The 26,192-nt window shown below is 40.4% G+C and overlaps 1 protein-coding gene across 5 annotated transcripts in view; it reads left to right on the top strand.

Annotated features, from left to right (window-relative positions):
- Positions 1 to 26,192, top strand: part of PRKCA (protein kinase C alpha) — a 285,848-nt gene that overhangs the window by 194,866 nt on the left and 64,790 nt on the right. For all 5 annotated transcript variants that reach the window (XM_044982463.1, XM_044982467.1, XM_044982464.1 and 2 more), the window contains one exon: positions 526 to 654. In XM_044982463.1, coding sequence (XP_044838398.1) covers positions 526 to 654 — 129 coding nt within the window. The remainder of the gene's footprint in view (positions 1 to 525; positions 655 to 26,192) is intronic.

The raw sequence follows: 26,192 nt of genomic DNA, 5'->3' as shown, positions 1-26,192 counted from the left end.
TAATATGGATATGATTTTCCACTGCCTTCTCTCTAGATCACATATCCAGGTCATGTCCAGATCCTTACATCTCTTCCTCTGTTACATCTGCATGATCATTCTTTTCTCTCATTTTCTCTCCCTTCCCCCATGCTAGTATTGTGGAAATTAGCAAAGAAATATTTACAGTTCTGTATCAGTAAGCAAACTTTCAATTTCTGTATTGGTTACAGTAATTTATAGCAAATGTTCTAATATTTTGGATCAAGTCTTTATTCCATGGACTCTTCATTTTGTCTGTTTTACATTCCATTAATAAGGTCACATTTTTAGGTGACTGAAGCTGAACCTTTAATTGTGGTTAATACTTCAGTGCTTTTTAATAAGGAGAGCCATTGCATTTTGTTCAGTAAAAAAAAAACCCAACAATTAATCAGATGTGATAGAATATTTTTACCACTCATGTTTGTCATATGTATTTAGCATAAATATATTGACTTTCATACATGCCATCATTTTCTGAACCTTTTCTTTCCTGATCCACAGCTTGCGATATGAATGTTCACAAACAGTGTGTAATAAACGTTCCAAGTCTGTGTGGAATGGATCACACAGAGAAAAGAGGAAGGATTTATCTGAAAGTTGAAGTCAGTGGTGACAAACTGCAAGTCACAGGTAAAAAAAAAAAGTGTTCTGAGAATTGGTGACAATAGAAGGGTTTAATTTGAACTTTCCTGGGCTTTGGAATAACTAACATAAGTTGTGTTCAGCATTATTTGTAGCCTATTTATGTGCCATGAGTGAAATCTAGGCTCATTGAAGTAAAGAACAAAACACCCCATTAATGTCAGTAAGGCAAGGATTTCATTCAATATGTATTTCAGTCTAAGAAATGCCATGTTATTATTTAAAAGAAGAGGTTAATTTATAATAGATACACACACACATAGTTCAAAGAAATAATAGTGGCTCTAAATTAAAACTCAGGAACACTAACTTTAAAATCTCTGTGAAATCAATTTCTCTGGTAACCAACAGTAACCTGAAACATTCAGAAAAGCTGGGCCTCATTTACTTAAAAAGGCACATATTCCTTGTGTTAACTTCAGTGGAGCTTCCTCATACATATCAGAGAGTGGGATTTGGCCTTTAGTTACCAACTGAGACATTAACAAACATAAAATACACATTCCTTGCTCTGTTGATAATTTTTCTAATTTTTAGCTAGGCGTGACTAGCAGTGTACATTATGCCTGAAGTGTTTGTGATGGTGACAAATGTTACAATTCGTTCCTATTTAAAGTAAATTATTTGTGTTCTCACATCCAGAGTATTATGTGCAGTTCAGATTAAAATGTATTTACGTTAAAAGAGCTTGTGGTGTGGAGAGTAGGAAAGGATGAGCAGATGGGGGGTGGTATAGTTGAGCCTTTTTCTTGTATATCTCACAAGTCGTAAAGATCATGTTGAACTAATATGTAAAATATATCTAACAGTTTATCTACACAGGTGTATAAAGATATCCGAAAAAAATATTCACTGTGTATAACACCGCATTGCAATTTGGTAAGAATTAGGAATGTGCTGGACAGAAATCTGTATTGCCCACTGTCCTGTCCCTATCTTGTCGCTATCCGTTTTAATAGCAAGCTAAAAATATTTTAAATGGACAGAAAGACTCTATCAGGGAGATTCATTAGGGAAGCAAAACCAGACTATTGATTTGAAATACAAAATTATCTAGCAGCACAGTAGAAACTGAGGAAATAATAATCGGTTTAAATCCAAGGTAGATGGGTTGTAGCTTGTTCTTTTGAAAGACCATTTTAGTGTGTTTCTTAAAAATAATTATAATTTTTTTTAAGTAGAAAATGGACTCTGTTCAAATAGCATCCCAAGTCAACAGTGTGTATTGCTCAGAATTTCTTCTTTGGCATTTTCTCATTCACTATCCTAATTAAGTTGATACTCTGAACAGCAGCAGATGTGCTTGCAGGATTTGCAACAAAGAACTTGCTGCTGCCACAGTCATGATTCTTTTCCTAGTCATTAACCTCAGCTATCAATCTGGGTTCGCCATGCCATGTATTGATAGAGCAATTTTTTTTTAAAGGATGCTTGCCTCAAATTCTCTTATATTGAATACCATGGCCTTAGAGAGATGATTGTCTAGAATGCAGGAATATATTGCATCTGCATGTCCTTAGTCTCCTGTGGATTCTTGATAACGTGATTGAAATTAGAATTCAGACAAAATGTTTTGCAGTTTGCATCCAATGTGCACTGGGCATAAAAAAAAATTATTTGTTAAGCACCAGCATTGTGCTTAAACATCTGAAAAACTTTACTGCACCTAAATCTCAAAATATTTCTGCCCCAGTTTTATAAGCGTAGGAGTTTTAGATAGTTCACCTAAGCAGCATCTAGGTTCTGACTGCTCAGCAGAGCTAAAACAATTTTTTTCCGGTTCTCTCATTACTTATTGTTTCTGAGATGAGCCAATAATAGGCCTTAGGGTGTAGTGGAAAGTCTCAGAACTGCTTTTCATGCATCAAAGATACTTACCAGGATTTGACAAAAATTGTTCAACATTTTTTAAATTTTATATTCTAACATGGAAGGAAAAGGTGGTTTTCCCCCAAGCATAGTACCCCGTAAAGCTGAATTACATTGGCTTTCAGAATAAGTCTTTGCTCACCTTTGTTTAGACATTGATAGCAGATAGTCTAGGATCTGCTGGATTGTGTAAATATTTGCTAGATGTGCTTACTGCCAGAGAAGGTCTACAGAAGGCTGGAACTACTAAGGAAGAAAACAGGTGCACTGAGCTAACTGTGTCAAAGCCAAAACCAGGGTCCTATCTAACAAGTCTGGAAATATTTATTCTCCCTACATCCATGATGTTTTAGTGGCATAAAGTAGATGCTCTAAGAGGGTCAAGTATCAGAGGGGTAGCCGGGTTAGTCTGGATCTGTAAAAGCAGCAAAGAGTCCTGTGGCACCTTATAGACTAACAGACGTTTTGGAGCATGAGCTTTCGTGGGTGAATACCCACTTCGTCGACCCACGAGGGTCGTTAAGCCTGACTTGAAGAGAGCAATCGTGTTTTTGCCACTGTTTGGTCCAGTTTAATCACAGATTTTTCCCTCTAAGAATGGCGGATCTTTTTGAATGGGATTCATAATTACTTATCTTGCCAGTAGATGGGCAGAAGGCTGGAACCAGCATATGTAGCAGAACAGGCCTGAGGCACCATAACATTTAGAATGAAATCCTGGCTCCACTGAAGTTAATAGCATCCCTGGCAGACCTGCACGGATGAGACACAGTGCCTAGAAGGGAGGGGAACGTAGAAGTGCATACTTGGCGAGGCAAGAACCAGGCGTCTCTTTCTTCTCTGTGTAATGATTGGGCTGTGGACATGCTTGTCTAGTGTTCAGGGCAGGAGGCTGGTGTAGTGGTTGAAACAGAGCTAGGCAGGCCTAGTGGCAGCGTCAGGAGCCAGGTTATCAAGTCAGGGTGAGCGAGAGCTAGAGGTCAGAGCAATGTTCATAAGCCATATGTCAAGTCCAGGGAGCAAACTAGAGCTGAGGGCCAGAAATCAGGAGCCAAGCATCAAAGCTGTGGTCAGACTATGAATATCAAGTCCAGGGAGCAAGCTGGAGCTGGGAGCCAGGGGTTGGAGCCAGAGTATCAGCCAGAACCAGGAGCAGGAAGCCAGGGACAAGAAACAGGGATCTGAGGTCAGGAACTGAAACACAGCTGTGGTTGTGGAACACTATTGAGCAGCGAGGCATCTAGATCTGCTGAGATTTGAGGATTTGAGATGGTGACAGTTAGAGCCTTCAGCCCAGGAAGCCGGGTTCATTAGCTCAGTCAGCAGAAGGCAATGAGCAGGATTTAAGTTCAGCTGTGGGTCCCTGATACTCCAGTCCTCCACCTTTCATGGACAGTTCAAGCCAATTGGCTTTCATGCTCTGGCCTCCTGTTTTTTATAAATTCTGCCTGGGTTTTTCAAGGGCACCTGATGTCCTACTTATTCACCTTCAGGAAAATGATCTTGGGGGTTGCATGAGAGTAAATTTGAGAATTAGGATTCTGAGGGCTGTAGAATTGATTAGGTGGTTATGTTCACACGCAACATTGATTTGGTCAGAGATGCTCTCAAGAAAAGTTTGGTGGGGAGCTTTTGAGCCAGCCTGTATGGACAGGCCCCGGAAGAATGTGATCCATGAAGTTGACATGTGGCTCAGTGATCACACATAGGGCATAGATGTTGGAAGAGAATCACCTAGGAAGTTATGGAATCCCTATTCTTGGAGGTTTTTAAGAACAGGTTAGACAAACAGGATTGGGGGGGGGGGTGGATTAGGTGACCTCTTGAGGTCCCTTCCAGGCCTATATTTCTAGCATTCACAAACCTGCTTGAAATGCTCAGTCTCTCTAGATCAATGGTTATCTACCTATTTATCATTGTGGACCACATTTTGCAGCTCTCTGTGTTATGCGGGCTGCATCCACACAATGTATATTGTGACAAGTTAGAGAGAGATTGAGAGACACACACACTCTCTCTCTCTCTCTGGGATGCCACCTGATTTACTGAGGATTCACAGAGCCCGCCTGCTCCACTAGCCTGGGCTCCCTCTCCCTGTTTTGCTGAATCAGGCTTTCCAGCCTCTGGCAGCACACGCACACAGGTAGGGACGCACCAGCTGTAGAATCACACAAAGTCCGCAAGCAGCTCTCTATGGGAAGTTTCAGCTAGGAAATTGCCCAGCACTCAAGTGCAGAGCCCCTCTGGGGAGTAAACCCAAAATAATATTGTCTTGCGCTATATAGAAAAGTCTGCACAGCGCAAGCTCATAAAAATTCACCCTCTCCCTCAATGTGGAGAGAGAGATGCACAGCTTCTCCCCCTCCCCCCCAGATATGAATTGCACAAACTGGGTGATGTTATAAACAAGAAATAAGTTTATTAACTATAAAAGGTCAATTTTAAGTAATTACAAGGGATAGCAAACAGAACAGAGCAAATTACTGAGCAAATAAAACAAAACATGCAAACTAAGCTTGATACACTAAAAAAACAGGTTACAAAATGGCTTAGGCAGGATGCAGAGTTTCTGTAGATTAGAGTTCCAGTTATTTCTCTTTACACACTAGACTCCTCTGTCTGTCTGGACTCAGCCCTTGCCTTTCCATCAGCTTAGCTTCTTGTCTTCTCAGGTACTTTTAGCAGTCTTTCTCTTCACTTCCTTCCCACCCAAAAAGAGAGTGCTGGATGGCCTTTCCTCCCATCCTTATACAGAATTTACATATATATATATCTGGTTAGGTCCTGTGATGGTGTTGCTGGTGTAGATATGTGGGCAGAGTTGGCATCGATGTTTGTTGCATGGGTTGGTTCCTGAGCTAGAGTTACTATGGTGCGGTGTGCAGTTACTGGTGAGAATATGCTTCAGGTTGGCAGGTTGTCTGTGGGCGAGGACTGGCCTGCCACCCAAGGCCTGTGAAAGTGTGGGATCATTGTCCAGGATGGGTTGTAGATCCCTGATGATGCGTTGGAGGGGTTTGAGCTGGGGACTGTATGTGATGGCCAGTGGAGTCCTGTTGGTTTCTTTCTTGGGTTTGTCTTGCAGTAGGAAGCTTCTGGGTACACATCTGGCTCTGTTGATCTGTTTCCTTATTTCCTCGTGTGGGTACTGTAGTCTTGAGAATGCTTGGAGGAGATTTTCTAGGTGTTGGTCTCTGTCTGCAGGGTTAGAGCAGATACGGTTGTACCTCAGTGCTTGGCTGTAGACAATGGATCTTGTGGTGTGCCCGGGATGGAAGCTGGAGGCATGAAGGTAGGCATAGCGGTCGGTAGGTTTTCGGTATAGGGTGGTGTTAATGTGACCACCACTTATTTGCACCGTGGTGTCTAGGAAGTGGACCTCCCGTGTAGATAGGTCCAGGCTGAGGTTGATGGAGGGGTGGACTTGTCAGACACTGTGGCTCATGTGTTTATAGGAAAGCATTTCCATCCTACAATTAATAGCTCTGTGGATGCCAAGGCAAATGTTTGTTATAGTTTCTCAATGTATATAATAATTGTGGTACCACTTGTGCTATTACGATTAACGGCTTGTCAGCATTTCCATTGTCATGGGTCCAGAAAATGACTTGAAATAAAAATGGCAATTTGGTCCTTGGAAGCAAATTATTTTTTTCAAAACTAACCAACCGAAGACGTATGGATTTTGGATTCTTCTTGTGTGTCTTTCACCTCAAAAAACCTTCTTCTGGAGTTTGGTATATATATTTTTGCTTTGTTGAAATATTACATTTTTAATATCTCTTCTCCCAGTAACACATTGCCTTTAAAATTAGTCAAATAAAAAGCTTTGGAAGAAAGCTCTTTCACAAGAGCTGGCAAGAAGGGTCCCACAGCTGCGAGCCTCAAAGAATTGGATGAATACATCATCAGGACACTTCAGGCATAGAAGTACAAAAAAGGGATGCTTGGCAGCTGCTGTACAGGACTTGGCCTGAAATTGTGTTTACTTATTTATTTTGATAAGTACTAGCCCCTTGGGCTGGCATTCCCAAATGCTGCTCCTATCCTACATCCTATTTTGGTTGCTAAATAACTTTAACTTTTGCTGAGTTTTTGTATCCTTGCAAACAGTGCTCTGTTTGGATTGCCTGCAAAACATTTGTGCTGTTAAACGTACAACTGGCACCTACGGTGGCATCCCATAAACTCCTTAAATAGACAGAACTCTTAACAACCATTGCTGCCTCAGTAAGCAAAGCAGTTTGAGGCTGCAGCATTGATAGCTATTGCGGGAGAGGAGTTGTGGGTGACATTTCTTAGTGAGGTGCTCCTTAGTATATTGCAGTTTGTGAGTCAATATTGTTGAGTAAGGGGCTTTGAGTACTTTACTTAGAAAGACAATAAGGAGGTTCAGGTGGCTTTTGTTTGGGAAGGGGCTGTTGCACATGTATACTTGCTAATGTGGTAATTTGCACCACTGAATAGTATGGGGGGGAAGTGGGAACTGAACCAGATGGCAATGGCCTAGTGGCTTAAGCAGTGCATTTAAAATATCTAAGCAACCTGGAAAACCCTGGCAGGATTGCCGCAGTCCTTCACAAGTAGATCTATTTAATTCATTTAGTGGGGACTTCAAGATGAGACCTTAAAAGCAGAGCTCCTGCTTGGTCTGCATGGAGATTACAGACCTTGTGGCACTTATGAAAAATTGTATAGGAATTACCCCAATGTTTTAGACACAATTTCACCTCCCATACACTCTGAGCTAGCCACTTTCCTTCCCTAGCAGGCTGCACTATACTGGAGCTTCCTGGAGAGGCTTCATAAAGCATTTTGGGAATGCAGATTGCTCTCTGAATGTAAGATGTCCTTGCTGCTCTAATTGTTTAAAACTGAGTAAATCTGGAGATAATTAAAGGGCTCTTGGATTGCTTTAAGTTATGTTGCTCTTTCTGGTACAGAGTGTGGGTTTTTGTTGTGCAACCAAGATGCCTGAGGTTTGATTTAATGTTTGTTTACCATTATCAGGATGTAAACAAAAATACATATTTCTTAAACACCAACCCAACCTACATGGTCTTCATCCACGGCTCAGATTAACTGGGGTGACCAGATGTTACAAACATCCAGGATATCTTTGTAAAAATGACCACATGGGTAGGCGATTAGGATTACTTCCACAGGTCTGTCTGACGTGGGGATCAGGGGTGAAGGGAGGATTCAGGAGGTATGACCTAGAGCAGGGGTAGGCAACCTATGGTACGCGTGCCGAAGGCGGCAAATGAGCTGATTTTCAGTGGCATTCACACTGCCCAGATCCTGGCCACCGGTCTGGGGGAGGGGGGGGCTCTGCATTTTAATGTAATTTTAAATGAAGCTTCTTAAACATTTTTAAAACCTTATTTACTTTACATACAACAATAGTTTAGTTATATAATATAGACTTATAGAAAGAGACCTTCTAAAAACGTTAAAATGTATTACTGGCATGTGAAACCTTAAACTACAGTGAATAAATGAAGACTCGGCACAGCACTTCTGAAAGGTTGCCAACCCCTGAGCTAGAGTTTGTTTGGAGGGTTATGTTAAGCTTGAATCCTGCCTTTCTTCTAGTCTGTTCTTTAGCAGGACATTTGCTGACACCCTTTCACACCCATTACATGGGTGGAACAGGCTTTAAATCCTTTGGTTTGTGACTAGTATCTAGTGAGCCCTTGCTTTGCATAACAGTGAACACACAATTCATATACAAAAAAATAAAGGAAAAAAGATATGAAGTGCAATTGGCGCTCTTAAATATTTTTAGATATGTAGCTTAATGCTTTGGGTACAGTTAAAAGGACACCGTCAAAGTCTGCTCTATTATCTGATCCAAATCTGAGCCATTATTTTCTCTTGACTTTCTGTTATGTAGCTTTTCTTTCATCATAGCCCTCTGAAGATTGGGGTCTATTAGAAAAGCACAGCGCTTGACCATAATAGGAATAGCGGAGAAGATGTTCATGCTCTCCTAATAGAAAATAATGTAGTTATTTACATCAAGGCTCCAATTCCACTTTACACACTTGTCTGGAGTTCAGTTAAATGTTAAATATGCATTCAGCAGTGATTTATCTCCTGTGGAGGAGAATGATTCACGCTGGATCCTGTTTGCTGCAGTTAAAATACGAGTTTCTTCTGATGTTGAATCACTGGATGTGGATGTGCCGCAGGAGGTGCATAGTTGTGTGAAAATTTGTACTTCCCTTTCTTTTCTGTGAAAACCTTGGATAGCATTTTTTAAAGTGAGACTTAGGGGCCTAAGAGATCAGGCAAAAGCTATTTTTCTTTGTCAGCTACAGGCTGATCAATGTGTTACCGAAGCCTACTAATCTTTGAGACTAACTAGATTAGTTCACGTTGGCTTTATTGGCACATCTGAAACAAACCATGAAAATGAAAAGAGCACAGTTGTCATGGAGGGCTGCAAAACAGTAGCACCCCTCAGAAGAGTGGAAGCAAATTATTGTAAAGCTCTGCTTCAGTATCATGGCTTTAATGGGAAGAGAAATCAACATTGACAGGGCAGCTCATTTTTCAGCAGTATTTTAATTGCTTCTGATTATAGGGTTATCATTTTAAGGGTAATATTAATAACACCGGAAATGTTTTCTTGCGCTGAAAAGTTAAAGCAGTGGCTTTGGATCAGATTCATAAGTGAGGTTTCGCATCATGTTTTCCAAACACTGTCTTTCCAGAAAATGTTATTTGGTGTCAATTAGGAATGGAAAGAAGCAAATCACTTGGAACAGTTGTAGGAAATGAGGTTGCCGCAAAACTGAATGTGTTCCGCAGGTGAAATCTAAATTAATTGTTCTCTACTTTGTATGTGTAGAAGGCAGATGACTTTAAAAGTGATCCCAAAACCATGAGGAGAAAAGATAGGCTTGTGGTTAAGGAGGACTGGTCAGTAGAAGACCTTGTTTTTATTCCCAGCTCTGCCACTGATTTCTGTTATGACTTTGGACAAGTCACTTCATCTCTGTGTCTCAGTTTCTTATGTGTACAATGAGGATAATTTTTTCTCCCGTGCATCCCAGGGGTGCTGGAAGGCTTACGTCGTTGGCACTGTGAAGGTTCTTTGAGTTCTGCAGATTGAGGATGTCATAGAGGAGCAATATATTATTAATACATACAGTAGTTTATTTATAGCAGTTAATTGGATTGCTTTACATTTTTCTTTACAATTAATTTTCTTTAATTACATTGGCGAGCAAACAGAAATCAAAAGATGAACCTGGACGGCACAAAAGAGCTTTTAATACATTAGTAGATGATTCCACAATTTGCTCCCTTTGCCTAATGTGTCTGACAGTGTTGCACCCATATGGCTGTGAAACAAGAAAGTTTCTACTCCAGAGGTTCAGTGGGAAGAAAACCCTGACATATTTTAAAGGTTTTGTTCAATTTTTTGTATTGATCTGAACACTTAGGAAACTAGCAAGTTCTTAAATGGATAATGCCTAGAAACTAGTTTCCTATGAGTTTTACAAATGCAAGAAGAGGGTGTTAGTTTGAGAGGTCAGTGGGAGACTGGGGCAATTAGCATTCCTTTCAGGGAGAGTGGGGAAAGGTTGGGGAGCAGGCAGAAGGAGTTCTTTTTTTCTTGGTTTCTTTTCTTTATCCCTTCCATTGAACACAACAATTGGATTGAAAGATCTTACAAAAAATTACATCTATCATTGGTCAGAAATTGAAATTGGTTGCAGGATCATGTTGACCCTGGAAGTGGATTTGAAAGCAGTAGCCAGGACAATTCTCCATTTTCATTTAAGAGCTTTTGTGCATATTGGGGTAATTGAGTTGCGTGCAAGTTGAAAGATTTATGTATTCCTCAGCTCAACAGCTGTCAGCAGTTGCAGCATCTCCTTCAAATGCAATGTCCTAGTCCTGACAAATGAAATGCTGCACTACTCTGCTCACTGGATTTCACAAGTTTATGCACACATTACAATTAAATACTGCATTTTCTAAATCTTGTTGACCTAACCTTTCGTTCAAGAAGGCATGCTGCTTTGTGACAGTTCTAAAATATTAATACCTAATTCTGTTTCAGCTGGCCTGGAGTTTGCAATCCGTTGTTCGCTAAGGAAATAGGTTTTAGAACTCTTCTTTTCAATGCACCTGACGGCAGTAAATCTTAGGTGTTTACTGTTGTTGTTCTTTGTTTAGAAAATCTTTTGAATTGTTTTCAGTTAGCTCTATATATCCTTTTCCTTATTAACTTATTGTTAACATTGTGGTTTGTTGGCAGGTTGCTGTTATTAAACACACTTTTATTATTCCCAATCCTGCTCCTTATTGCATTGTATTGACTTCCACTCAGAGCACATCTATATTTGATGAATATGAAAGCACAGCTCCTTTCTTGAATTGTTCTGTTTTTTGCTGATCCCATTTTATAATCTTACCATCTGATGCCGTGCAGTGAGTGAATCTGTAGGTGGCTGAATCAGACTTTTTTGATTTTTTTCCCCCCTTTCTAAAATTATTTTTATACTGAGCTAACGGAAATCATTGTGAGAAAATAACCTTGCGTGGTGCACTGAAATGTAAAAATTTGTCACATTACTGAGATTCTAAACTCTGGCCTAGCAGTTGCTAGGAGTTGAATTTGACAGCATCTTATAACAGAGAATTTCCCTATTGACGTACTCACTCATTTAAAGCCAGGATGCCACTGACTTGCTGTCTTCTTATGTTCCTAATGTTACGTAAACTTCTCAATTTAAAAAAAAAATTGTTTTACCATCCATTATATTCAGTTGTGTATGTGTATGTTCCTCAGTTATGGAGAATATAGGAATGAGTTTTGGATATAATGAGGCTTGTGTTAAAAGAAAAAAGAAGCCTTGAAATGCTCTTTGAAGAAGATAGGAGCAGTGGACGGTTGCCCAGCCGTGTAATATAGCCTCGCTAGGAGTTAGTGGGGTTCTCCTCGCCCCTAATCCCAACTGTACATTTTCCAAATTACTCCTGGCAGTTGGAGTCAATGTTTCCTAATTGAAGAGAAGCTACATTAGCGACCGTGAATGTTCAAGTTTTTGTTAGGGAAGCCCAAAGCTTAAAAATATAAAACAGCTGAATAACACGACTCTGCCACATCATTGATGCAACCTGGCAAATTCTGACTAATTTCTGGGTCCTTGTCAGAATTCTGTTCCTCTAAAAGTTCCCCTTTTATTTTATCCATATTTCGAAAAGCCAGCCTGTTCAGGTGAGGTTAGCAGTGAGCTCAGATTAGAATCTTTCTGCATCCGCCTCATTAACATCGCTTTCATTTTTTGTTCTGCGCCGAGAGTATCACTGAAATAAAGGACTTGCTACTTTATTACTGCCTACAAGGTACCAGCTGTGATTTTAAAAATGAATGTGTGTGAGCAATCTGTCTACTTGACCAGCTTGTAACTCCCAACTGTCACTGGGAATTGCCAGTAACTGCCATTGAGCAAGGTGATCCCAGAAGATTTGCTGCATGTGAGAGGGATTTGTACTGTAACAGAATATAACTGCACATTTTCTCTTGTTTCCTGGTGACCTCTTGAACCTTTTCTGGTGATCCCAGAATCCAACGCCCTCTGTGCTCATTGTAGAGAGGGCCTACTCTTCTAAGCTGTTTCCTTGTGATTCCCACTTAGATCTGTAGTAAGTTTGCTTTTACCATAAAGTAGTAGCAGAATGTTTTCCTTAAGGAGCCACAAATGCCCAAACTAAACTACATCTAATATAACCCTATGAAAGTATTTCAAAATATAAGCTGAAGAACACAGGTAATTGAATAAGGATCTGATAGTCTGATACCATCTTCTGGCAATTTCATATTGCAAAGGAAGTGCTTTCCCTCTCAAAACTCACATTGTTCTGAAAAGGTATCCTGTCCCACAACAGCGCATGTGTTTAAAGGGGGATAACTAATAATATATTCTAGTGAGACAGTATAATAGAACCCAGGAGATTTCCAGCTGTGGAATAAAAAAAGGTACATCTTTCTCGGTGTGAATTTAAAGTAGAGAAACTCCAGTAGCTTCAAATTCTTATTAAAGGATAGTAGAGACTATGGTAAATTTCTTATTGGCATGAAAGATTATATTAATAAAGGACACAAGAAAATGGTAACATTAAAATTAGCTGTTTTTTCCACCTTATAATTTAGGGAAAACTAATCACTCTTCTATACCTTGTTCGATAGATTGCCTACCAAATGCAGACATTTTCATATTCCGCACTCATTACGGCATCAGGATCCAATAAATGTGAGAGTAATGAGTGAGCATTGCTCTCCAACAGGATATTAAAAGAGGATTTAACTTGGCTAGGAATAGTCATTTGTTAGAGAAAAGTCTTACATTACAGGACTTTGTAGTGGTGATGGACTATTTGGAAATTAGAAAGAGAATTGTTTTCCTCTGCCACAGAAGAACCGTGGCATAAGTAGTTCATTTTGGTGCTTGAGTTTTGCAAGTAGCTCCATAGGGCAAACATTTCAATGTGATAATTATGATAGAAGGTCATAATGGAGCAGTTTTGCAAGTGCATTTGTTCTTCACATGAATAGAATACAAGTACAGGACTATAAAGCAAAACAAACCTTGCTAATAGGTGAGTCTTGCAGTCTGTAAGGCTTGTCAGATGCATGATAAGCAGTTAGAGAAAAGCACAATCTCAGCAGACGTCTGGGAGCCAAGACACTCTTGGGTTCTAATTCAAACTCAATAACTAGCTTGTTTTGTGGCCTTGAAAAAGATTGTACCTCAGTTTATCCATCTATAAACGGGGATAGATGCTTACCTTTCTCATGGTAGAGTAGTGAGGCCTCTTTAGCTAATGTTTGCAAAACAGTTACTGGATTCTTTCATGAAAGTCTTCATAGAGAAGTGGAAAGGATAATTATTAAAATATGAATTATTAATACTGTTCTGTTCTCATAAATACTATTCTGCTGACCGCCACAGCATAACTCTGCTCCAATAAGTGTGACAGGCAGAACTGGAAAGGCAAGAGAGAATACATATTCCATTGAACATTTTCCTATATTGGTCCTGTAAAAGAAGGATGCTATTAGCACAGCTACCAAATTCTCCTAGGGAGTTATCTTCACCTCTTATCAGGATAATTGTTCTTGGTCTCCTTATTTAGCATCTCAAGACCTTTATTATTACCTTATAAAATAGAACACTTCCTCCTAGTATCGTTCAAGTATTCCAGCTTGTAAAGGGTCACACAAAGGAGAGAAGAAAGTGTGTGTGTTTGTTGTTTTTAATTAAACTGTGGCTTCCTCAGAGTGAACGCTGATTGAGAGGCGGTCTCCAAAAAAGACTTAATTCATTTTCTTAGGGATATTTACCATTTGGCTTATTCTATTTTAGCCACACACAAAATATCATGCCTCTAATGGAGAGGGGAATTTCTTCTGCGTCCTGACACCCCGGTTACAGGAACCTGACCTGTCGTGTTAAAAATAGGATGCCATCAAAGAGGTGGACCACGGAGATGGTAGTTCTTTACGCTCTTAGTTCAGTGCAAGTATCATCATCCTGTTCCCTCAAGAAAAGAAATGCTTGATCAGTTGAAAAAAGATGTCAAAGGGTACTAATTATGCAGACAAAAATACAAATAGGCCAGATCTCTTAAAACAAGAAGGAGCAAGATAATGACATTTTTTTGTTTAACAGCCTGTGTTTAGTAGACAGTTTTGTCTTTTCCTTCCCAGTTAATCTTTGAACTCCTCCTTTATTGTTTCTGGAAGATTGCTTTTTCTCCCCATTCAGTGTTTCCTGCAGCGAGAGGTAGGAAAGAAATAGCCTTGCACTTACTCTCCTGTCCCCGAGTTGTTCGGGCTGTCTCCTAGATCAGCAGCGTGTGCCAAGACTATTCAGTAATTTTTTTCTCCAGGGAGCTCTCCATATCCAAGCCTCAGAGAATGATTCTGCATCAGTTTAACTAATATCTGGAAATCTAGGTAGAGTTTAAACGCAGAGAATTAGGGTGAGAACACTGTGTTGAAAATTACTGAGCAGGTGCGTTCACCGGAGTTTTAATGAAAACCTTCCAGTAGTGTACATCCTGTACAGGGCAAATATAATTTATTCAGCTCCTCACTTGTCTCATATTAGACTCTAGGAATAAAAGTCATGAAATTGTTTCTGTCAGAGGCCTGAACTGTACAAGCTCCAGAGCTATCAGCACATTAATAAAATTACATATACTGAGCTTAAAAATTATGTTTAACTTGAGAGATTCATACTGAAGGCTGCTGCTCCATCCTTCCCTTATCCCATTTCACTCATGTCCTGCTGAGTCCTCAGAATACTAATGACCATACAATATCTTACTGCAATGATTCAGTTAAGGGCAATGTACCAACATTAATCCCTCCTGGGTATTTCAACAGCATTTACAGTAAATTATGATAACAATGGCTCATTTCTTCAAGGATTGAAAGAGAAATTTCATCTTTCCCTTGCCTCATGGATGAAGATTTTATAAGAGAAAAGGAACAGCTGAGAATGGGGAAAATTGCCATAAAGCTGGAGCCATCCCTTCCCCAACTTGAAAGTCCTCTCAGCCAGAGCTGACATGGTGGGCTGCAGAAAGCAATTGGTGTCTCATTCAGAGCCTTCCACTTGCCCTCCAGGCTTCCCTATTATTCTTGCAGCCTATAGAGAGGAGAGGGAACAGCACACATCTCATCTTCCCAAGTGCCTTTTTCCTCAGATACCTCTAAATGGAGAGGAGAAGGGGATGGGTGCAAGGAAGCTAAATTTAGACTGTGGCAGAATACAAGAAAGAATAAGGTCTAGAGACATAGAACCTCCACTGAGGTCATCCTGACACCCGTCCTGGAGAAGTCCAGCAGCCAACAGTAAGAACAGCTGTTAAGTGGAGCATAGATAGAGATGCAAAACTCCTGTCAAGCTGCAGCTTACTACACACATGCCAGAGAAGGTCTATTTTTTACTTTTTTTAAATTTTATCTTTATATATTCAGTTTACTTTTCAAAGTAAGAATTGATGGGACATGTTTCTATGAACTAAGTACTGCTCTTAACATGTATCACGTGCGTGTATCATGTGGTTAGCATCTTATTGTGGAACAGTATATGCAATCATTCAACATATCCGTTATTTCTACCCTGAAAAGTCATGAAGTCAGTGATGCAGATATTTCATTCGTTTGAATGGACTTTTGCCTAGTAGACAGAATAGATGGTGAATATATGCTGCCTAAGTTACTTGCAGGAGCAATAATCTTTTCAGACAAGAGGTAGTATCTCTTTACATAGAGCAACAAAAATGATTAAAGGTCTAGAAAACATGACCTATGAAGGAAGATTGAAAAAAATTGGGTTTGTTTAGTCTGGAAAAGAGGAGACTGAGAGGGTACATAACAGTTTTCAAGTTCATAAAAGGTTGTTACAAGGAGGAGGGAGAAAAATTGTTGTTCTTAACCTCTGAGGACAGGATGAAAAGCAATGGGCTTAAATTGCAGCAAGGGAGGTTTAGGTTGGACATTAGGAAAAACTTCCTAACTGTCAGGGTGGCTAAGCACTGGAATAAATTGCCTAGGGAAGTTGTGGAATCTCCATCACAGGAGATTTTTAAGAGCAGGTTAGAGAAACACCTGTCAGGGATGGTCTAGATAATACTTAGTCCTGCCATGAGTGCAGGGGACTGGACTAGATGACCTCGCAAGGTCCCTTCCAGTCTTATGATTCTATGATAAAGGACTGTGGGCCTGATTCTGAGTGGTATGTGAACACTTACAACTCTCACTGGATTTGCTAATGCTCGGCACCTCTCAAGATTTAGACTCTTTTGGACGTGTTGCTTTTTATTATTTTGATCCATTTTCCTAGTTGGAGCATGGCCAAAAAAAAAGCCTAAAAATGTTATTTTTTTAATACTTTGTCATTTAAATATAGCTTGCTCAATTAAAATATTGTTTTTAAAAATAGTCTAGCTGGAAAGCTAATTTGGGTATGGAGATTCAGTTGTTTGTTCTCATATAGTGCTGATCACAATAAGAGGTGCTTCATTTTTCTGAAAACCTCAGAGGCTGATGCAGCCTGAATCTTCCCTTCCCTTCCCATAGAATGTCGTGCCTGTATATGACACAAAGGAAAGGATGTGTGTGCATCCAAAATGTGTCAAGTTGCAAAAAGTATCTTAGTTTAGGGTGCACAATGGCTTAATTTATATTATGAGACAATTATGACTAATTTTTCCAGTGCAAATCTCTTAAAAATGTCATTGAATAAATGGGATTGTACCCTATGTTGCACCTTTTGTTTTGTACCTCTTTTTCTCCTTTAATAATTTTAAAACATATATAAAAGAAAAAGAAATTGTAAACATCAAACCCAGGACCAGGTTAATATGATTCCTTTCCAGCTCCGATGCTGATTTCGATAGACCTGATTCCATCAGGTTATCTATTCTACTTTGCAAATTTATTGTAGTCCCACAGTTCCTCCAAATGGACACTTTATGTATTGCATTCAAAATGCAATATGCAGCACGAGCAGAAAATTTGCTCATTTATTGTAGCATACAGCTCTTGTCCTATCACAATTTTAGTATGTGAACATTAGAAACCTATCCAGTGTGTGAGACACCCTCCACTTCCCCCCATTTCCCATCATGCTTAATGACTCCTCATTAAATTCAGAGTCCAGTTCAAGGCCTCTGTGTTGATAGTCAAAGCTGTCCATGGGATTGGCCCTTGTTACCTAAGAGATCACCTCTCCCTCTGCAGCCGTTTCCCCTCAGGACAGCTATCTTCTACTAGAACAATAAAACTGTCAGTCAATAGGAGGAGGTTCATAAGTGCAGGAGACAGGACTTTCACAACGGCTGGCAATATACCATGACACTTGCAAGAGAGAACAATGAGCACAGAACAGACTACACCCAGAACTAAGTGCAAAACTTATTTCAACTTTGTTTTCCCTTCATAATTTCTTCTCACACACAGACTCTCAACACACACTCTTGCTCACACAGGCAAAAATCTATCAACTAATCGGGCTATTTGTTGCACTGGCTGGGAAGGAAGAGAAATATTAATTTTATGCCAGGTTCTCAGATCCTGAGATGATGGGGCCCATACGAACAACCATTTTAGTCAGGCAAATAAGATACAAAGATAAGAGTGGCTGCATACTGTACCCAGAGACTAGGAGCAAGGAATTCCTGATATCTAATATCAGCTCTTACATTGATGCTGGCTTTGGATAAGTCATTTAGGCCTCAGTTCACAAAAGCATTTAAGAATGTGCTTAAATACGTTGCAGAATCAGGGCTCTGTTGTGCTCATTTCCTCATTTGTATAATGAGGATTATAACTGCTTACCTCACAGGAGTATTGTCGGGGTTTATTAAGTGCTCTGAATATTTAAAGCATTATATAAGCATTTATTTAATTTACGTATTATACACTTAGTGATTGTGCTGGTATCACGGGTAAATTGCTTTGAATTATTTAAAACATTTATGCACTCCCGTGTCACCTCTATTAACTTTGTCTGGTGGTGCTGTAAAATACAATTCATTAATTTGAGCTCTCTTCTAAAGAAAAGCAGATGTATGTGATAGAAGTTGGGGTGGGAGAGCTTTTATCCCCCAAATTGAAAAGATGCTGCTAATTACAGTTTGACTTGTAGATTTGTTTTTCTCATGCCATCATTTCGATAAACATTATTATTACTTATTTGTATTGCCTTAGTGTCAGGTTCCAGAAGGCCCATTGTACCAGGTGGTGGAATGCATACATGTTGAAAGAGAGAGTTCCTGCTCCAAAGAACTTATAATCAACTATGAGGGGAAACTCAGGCATAGAGAGGCAAAGTGACTTGCCCCGGGTGAGGCAGGAGGTCAGTGTCAGAGCCAAAACTGGAACTCAGGTTTCCTCATTCCCAATCTAGTGCTGTATCCATTGGACTATACTGCCTTCTAAACAGGACATTTATTTTTCACATAAGTTTGTTTTTATGCAATTAATGTTTTCTCAGCCATTTTATCAGCTGTAGCATGCATTTGGATCCTGTAGATTAACAGAGATTTAATCATTGTAGTAGCAGATCAATTGACTGTGTTGCCCTTTTTGTTGCTTTCCTTGTGACTTGTACAAATATTGTAAAAAGTAAAATTTCACCTGCTCAAGCGCTGTCATTCATTTTAAGCAAGTAGTATAAATACCATATGCAAATACACCTGTCAGCTGATATTTACACAGTGGCCCATTCCACACACCCTTACATTTTTAAATATTTCATATAGTTTTCTTATTTGTAGTTGACCAATATTCAAAAATGTATATTTTTTTACTACTTTGAATATATATATTGTGCAAACATGGTATTGAATAAAATCGTTATTTGACTTTGTATAGCACCTTTAATACTTTAGGATAATGGAGCTATTGTGTCATGTTAGCTAATAATTCTGCTTTTCACCGTGCTTTACGCTGACATCCGTATTGTGTCTTTCTGTCATTGTTTATGTTGTTTTCTATTTGATAGCAGCAGTGCACAGTTGTAAATCCACCACAATCACGCCTTTATTTTTAGACAGAAAACAGATCCTATTCTGAAAATGGTGCCATAGCTGGTTTGCGAGTCATTTGACTGCTGGATGCTGCTGAAAGCTGTCCTCTTCCAGATCTATAAATATTGAGAGTAAACAACGTATTATAATACGCCTGGGTGGCTCAAATGGTACCATTCTAACATCTAGGCCAGAAAGTCATAGGTTCAAGTGGTAGGCAGTACTTCAACTTATATTCAGAATCTGCGATTCTGTGTTTGGAGGATGCTGTGACATGAGATAAGTTAAAACAAAATTTCCTTTCCTTGACTCTGGTTACGTTCCAGGATCCCTGGGTCCTGGCCAGATAAAATAGTTTCTAACATTCATGACTGTGAAAGCTAAGGGTGAATGCACAAAGTCACTTGGTTACAATATCTACAGTAACTCAATTTATTAATGAAAGGCCTCCTGTAAAACCAAATTCTAGCCTACAGCAAAATTATAAATTCCTTTACAGCTTGTGATAATGTTTAGAAAACAAAGGTATCCCCTGCGTTTCAATTATTGGGCATGGTTATTTTCCAAATATTGCACCTCTAGCCCCTAAGTAAATAAATTTAATAATGAGTTGATAATTTCACGTAAGGTCACAATACTATGTGACATGTTAACCTGTGTTGCTTTCATTCTTATCTGTGCTTGACAGCTGGTAATTGCAAAGTAAAACATCTCAATACCGGCTGAATGATTAACATTAAGTATTTAAAAATCTAAAGATGTGCAATTATTAAATTCCAAAGCAGAAACACAATACAGTCAGCTCAACATATGTGTTCTTGCCACATTTGATGTCACAGAGCAGTTAACATTTGGTATGCAAGTCAAATGAAAAAATGCCATATATGACCACAATATGGGTTTTCAGCTGTAGTGAAAGATTGTCTCCCCTCTAGCATTTCTTGCCTAAAATGTCCCACCTTTGCTACCATTCTTTGATGCTATCATTCCCACTGGTGGAGCTGAATATGCTTCTGTGGCCACTGGCATTTTTAACACTGTGTCATCTAGATCTACACCAAGCTAGGTTAGAGAAGATTGTGGTTAAAACTTTGGCAGCCACCAGCTTCCACTGTTGCTATCAGCATTGGAGCTGGACTGGTGGTAGCATCAATGGCAAATAGATGGCACGAAAGCCTAGTGTAAACAGATATCTCTATAGCAGGAGCACCCAAAAGCAGACAAAATCACTGTAAATATTTGCTGTGGTGGATAGGTTTAGTTACTGTAAATAGCTTTCTAATCAGGCATGTGGGTCAGAGAGAGAGAGTCCCAACTTCCGTTTATGAAATACATTAATTTGATATAAGAAATCAAGAAACATTCACCTGGAATGAATATATCAGAAGATTCTTCTTCAGAAGTTCCCAGTTTGAACTTAGGGTCAAATAATAGTTGCATATTAAGCAGTTTTATATTATTTTGCATGTATCTTGAGTAGTTTCAACAAACAAAGGCAAAGAAAGAGAAGCAATAGTTGTGCACACCAGGAAATTCTACACCTATTAGTGTAGTTTAACTACAGTCACAGCAAAGTATTACCATTTTGTGAAATCGGATGGGAGAGTGTAATATTCATTTTTAAAAACGCAAAGTTAAAGACAGAAACAGATGGATTAAGTTAAGAAAATCCCTGGCTCATTTATTTGTTAAAATTTTTGAGGAGATTTTTGCCATCTTAGAATGTGAGGTTTGGAATTAGTGGGAATTCTGTTGATTCCGCTAGAGTAATGAAAAAAAAAAATACCAAACAAAAAACCCCACCACATACACCATAAGGCTCTGAGGGCAAAGTTTCAAATAAGGGACAATTTTAAAATGTTGCTGGAAAAGTTAGTGATTTTTTTAATTACATGAAAATTCAGTGTACTTTGAAGAGTGTCATGCCAAATTTTGGAACAAAATTTGACTGTTCAAGTCAAAAACAGATGAAGTTGTAAATGCAGTTCTCAACATCAGCTGTGTAGCAACTATTCACTCCCCCATTTTGATCAAGAGGTTGTTACTCAAAACAAAAGAAAGGAGAAAGGGAGCAGTGCAATGCTTAGGTTGTGGTGTAGATTCTGGCTCCGTAGAAGGTACTTGGTTTTTTTCATTTTATAGCAAGAATTGAGAGTCAGGATTCTGGGGTTGTATTCCCAGATTTGCTATTGAATCAGTGTGTAACTTTTGCACGTCACTTAGCTTCTCTGAATCATCATTTTTATTTGTTGACTACCTTGGGCCTTTGTGCTTGTTGTAAGTATTATTTACTGATGTATTTATTTACTATAGCGCCCGCTATGGCCTAGGTAATTTCTAAACACAAGAGCCAGTCCCTTTTGAGTCTCCATTTTTCTGGATCCATTTACAGTATTGCGGCTTTGAGATTCTTGGGGATGCTTTTGCTTATCAGACAATTTTCATTATTTCAGTCTTAAAAGGAGACTGTCAGCTTAAAATCTAGTCCATTTTTTTTAAAGGAAGTCAAAGTAATAGTGATTTGAGCATTGGCCTGCTAAACCCAGGGTTGTGAGTTCAATCCCTGAGGGGGCCACTTACGGATCTGGGGCAAAAGTCAGTACTTGGTCCTACTAGTGAAGGCAGGGGCTGGACTTGATGAGATTTCAAGGTCCCTTCCAGTTCTAGGAGATTGGTATATCTCCTATTATTATTTATTATATTGTGTCCGCAACTACGTGTGCTACCTCTGTTGTGCCAATTACTGATATTTTACAATTGCGTTTTGCTATTTTCCAAAATGATTAGTAATTTCAGGTGCCAAACTTGAAATTCCTTCAAGGGGCCAGATATCTAAAAAGTGCTGAGCAGCAGCTCTCTGAAAATTAGGCTGTTTTAAGAGGTCTCAAATTTGACACTCAGAAATCTGGGCTTTTTTGGGGTTCCCCCCCCTTTCTTCTGCTGTTTAAAAAGGCTCATACAAAGGAAACTGACTGAGGTTGAAATTCACCCCTGAGCAGAGAGAGCCATCACCAGGCATATAAAGTCTCACTTAAACCCTCAAATAGCATCTTGGTGTTGCATAGGTCATATGTAATCCCTGTACACAGGGGTGAAATTCACTCTTCCTGACTACACTGGGGAAACAAATAAAAAGAATTGTCAAATATACAGACAAAATGGGGGAGAAAATATCCCGCCCTCTCTTCACTAACTTCTTTCATTTTTAGTATTTTACGTTTCAACTGTAACAACAATAAGTTCAAAGTCAGGGGTCAGATTTTTAAGTTGACTGTGTCCCTATAATGCTGTTGTAAGAAGTGCTGTATGTTAGGGATGGGTAAGAAACAGCCTTGTATATCCAAAAACTACATCCCAAAAACTGGGAGTTCAGTTAAAGTAGGACCAAAACCCCAGAACACTCTGGATTTAGTTTTGAAAAATAAGTATTCCTGTTTTGCTTTTTTTGCTCAGTGCAGATTCTGAAAAGGGGGGAGGAACCCCATTTCTGTTACAAATATTAGACTTTGTTCCCTTTAATAAATCAATAGAACATAAGGAAAAACTTCAGCAACAATCATTTATCAACTTGATGCTGTAGTGATTTTGCAGTTACCAATATTTCCCTGTAGAAGTATTACTATATTTCATCTTAAACATGGGTATCCGCTAAAGCCAGTACCTTAGACTCTATCAGTTGGCATTTCATTTAGCATTAAATGGATGATTTTCCAGGTCAGAAAATTTGTTTTAAACCCAACTGGTATGCTGCTCCAGTGACGTTGGAGAGGAATAGCTCTTTTTAATTTAAATGATTGTCTCTGGTGACAGCTGGCAATTTCCTTTTAAAATTTCGCTGCGTTTTCAATTCCCCCTAGTTCAGAAGAAATCAGATAGGAATGCTGTTGTGCATATGGCAGAGCTTGGAAATGGAATGTTCTGCTGCACTGAAAGCAGACGGACTGCATTTAGAAATTTAAAACGAGAAATAAGGGTTAATAGTTTTGAGGCAAAAGTCTCCATTACCCTGAGGCCCCTTTAGGCTGTTCCAGTGTCTTAAAAGCAGTTGCTCCCTTCCTCTCCTCTTGCCCCCCCGTGCACTCAGGAGTGCCCTCCGCTGGTGTACCACTGGCAGAAAAGCTCTACGCCAGCCTCCCTTGCCGCCCCAAGGGACAGACTCAGAAGAAGCAGCCAAGGCCAGAACACCGCTGTACCCTTAGCTGTTCTTGGCCGCTCACAGCCCTTCGGAGGAGGAGTCCATGTGGAGTTCTTCTTCTTGTGCTGTTGGTGGGAGGGTAACTGTGTATCCGTGCGCTGTTCAGTGTTGTCCTGAAAGAATTCTTTGAGTCGGAGACGGCGAAAGTAGGCTTCCAGATCACCGCAGAACTGTATCATATTGGTGGGGGTGGCAGGGCAGAAAGAGAGTCCCCGAGATAGGACAGACTGTTCTTCTGGGCTGAGCGTGTGGTTGGATAGATTGACGATATTGCTGGGTGGGTTAGGGGTACCACGGTTGTGGCCCCATGTGGCAGGTAGGAGTTTAGACAGCTTACAGTCCTTTTTCCTTTGGGTCGAAATGACAGTCTGGACCTATACATTGAATGCTTCCGCCGACGTGCACAGGCAGAAATTGTGGAAAAACAACATCGCCTGCCTCACAACCTAAGTCGTGCAGAACGCAATGCCATCCACAGCCTCAGAAACCATCCTGACATTATAATCAAAGAGGCTGATAAAGGAGGTGCTGTTGTCATCATGAACAGGTCTGACTACCAAAAGGAGGCCGCCAGACAACTCTCCAATACTAAATTTTACAGGCTACTTCCCTCAGATCCCACTGAGGAATACACTAAGAAACTGCACCATCTACTCAGGACACTCCCTACACTAACACCAGAACTAATCAACATACCCTTAGAGCCCCGACCAGGGTTATTCTATCTACTACCCAAGATCCACAAACCCGGAAATCCTGGACGCCCCATCATCTCGGGCATTGGAACTCTCACTGAAGGACTGTCTGGATATGTAGACTCTCTACTCAGACCCTATGCTACCAGCACTCCCAGCTATCTCTGTGACACCACTGATTTCCTGAGGAAACTACAATGCATTGGTGACCTTCCAGAAAACACCATCCTGGCCACCATGGATGTAGAGGCTCTCTACACAAACATCCCACATACTGATGGAATACAAGCTGTCAGGAACAGTATCCCTGATGATGCCACAGCACACCTGGTTGCTGAGCTCTGTGGCTTTATCCTCACACACAACTATTTCAAATTTGCTGACAATATATATCTCCAGATCAGTGGCACCGCTATGGGCACCCGTATGGCCCCACAATATGCCAATATTTTTATGGCCGACCTGGAACAACGCTTCCTCAGCTCCCGTCCACTCACGCCCCTTCTCTACCTACGCTACATCGATGACATCTTCATCATCTGGACCCATGGGAAGGAGACTCTGGAAAAATTCCACCACGATTTCAACAGCTTCCACCCCTCCATCAACCTCAGCCTGGACCAATCTACACGGGAGGTCCACTTCCTAGACACCACGGTGCAAATAAGTGATGGTCACATCAACACCACCCTATACCGAAAACCTACCGACCGCTATGCCTACCTTCACGCCTCCAGCTTCCATCCCGGACACACCACAAGATCCATTGTCTACAGCCAAGCACTGAGGTACAACCGTATCTGCTCTAACCCCGCAGACAGAGACCAACACCTAGAAAATCTCCACCAAGCATTCTCAAGACTACAGTACCCACACGAGGAAATAAGGAAACAGATCAACAGAGCCAGACGTGTACCCAGAAGCCTCCTACTGGAAGACAAACCCAAGAAAGAAACCAACAGGACTCCACTGGCCATCACATACAGTCCCCAGCTAAAACCCCTACAACGCATCATCAGGGATCTACAACCCATCCTGGACAATGATCCCACACTTTCACAGGCCTTGGGTGGCAGACCAGTTCTCGCCCACAGACAACCTGCCAACCTGAAGCATATTCTCACCAGCAACTGCACACCGCACCATAGTAACTCTAGCTCAGGAACCAATCCATGCAACAAACCTCGATGCCAACTCTGCCCACATATCTACACCAGCAACACCATCACAGGACCAAACCAGATCAGCCACATCATCACCGGTTCATTCACCTGCACTTCCACCAATGTAATATATGCCATCATATGCCAGCAATGCCCCTCTGCTATGTACATCGGCCAAACTGGACAGTCTCTAAGGAAAAGGATAAATGGACACAAATCAGACATTAGGAATGGCAATATACAAAAACCTGTAGGAGAACACTTCAACCTCCCTGGCCACACAATAGCAGATCTTAAGGTGGCCATCCTACAGCAAAAAAACTTTAGGACCAGACTTCAAAGAGAAACTGCTGAGCTCCAGTTCATCTGCAAATTTGACACCATCAGCTCAGGACTAAACAAAGACTGTGAATGGCTTGCCAATTACAGAACCAGTTTCTCCTCCCTTGGTTTTCACACCTCAACTGCTAGAACAGGGCCTCATCCACCCTGATTGATCTAACCTCGTTATCTCTAGCTTGCTTCTTGCTTGCTTATATATACCTGCCCCAGGAAATTTCCACCACTTGCATCCGAAGAAGTGGGTATTCACCCACGAAAGCTCATGCTGCAAAACGTCTGTTAGTCTATAAGGTGCCACAGGATTCTTTGCTGCTTCTACAGAACCAGACTAACACGGCTACCCCTCTGATACTCAAAATAGCATGACTTTCATGGCACATAGGACTTGTGAAGGTTCTCTGCACAGGGGAGAATTTCAGTTAATACATTTGCTCATCAATTTAAAGCACTCCTCTGCTGTGGCTGCTGGACTGTTTGTTTAATGCTTGCTGCTGATGCAGTCGCAGGTGGACCAAAATCTGGGTGTGCTGAGCCTCTGATGAATGCATCAGTTCCCATTGATGTCAGCAGTTGCTTGACACCTCTCAGGGTATGGCCTTGTGAGACCCCCAACTTGAATGTCGACATGTGCAGACTGTAGACTGTTCTCATCTGTCTCACACACCTGTTTGGGATCAATACCATATGGAGTGTTGA

This window comes from Mauremys mutica, chromosome 12 (genome assembly GCF_020497125.1).
Source record: "Mauremys mutica isolate MM-2020 ecotype Southern chromosome 12, ASM2049712v1, whole genome shotgun sequence".
Taxonomy (NCBI): domain Eukaryota; kingdom Metazoa; phylum Chordata; order Testudines; family Geoemydidae; genus Mauremys; species Mauremys mutica.
The sequence above is the reverse complement of the archived record's forward strand: the minus strand, read 5'-3'. Positions and strand labels throughout refer to the sequence as shown.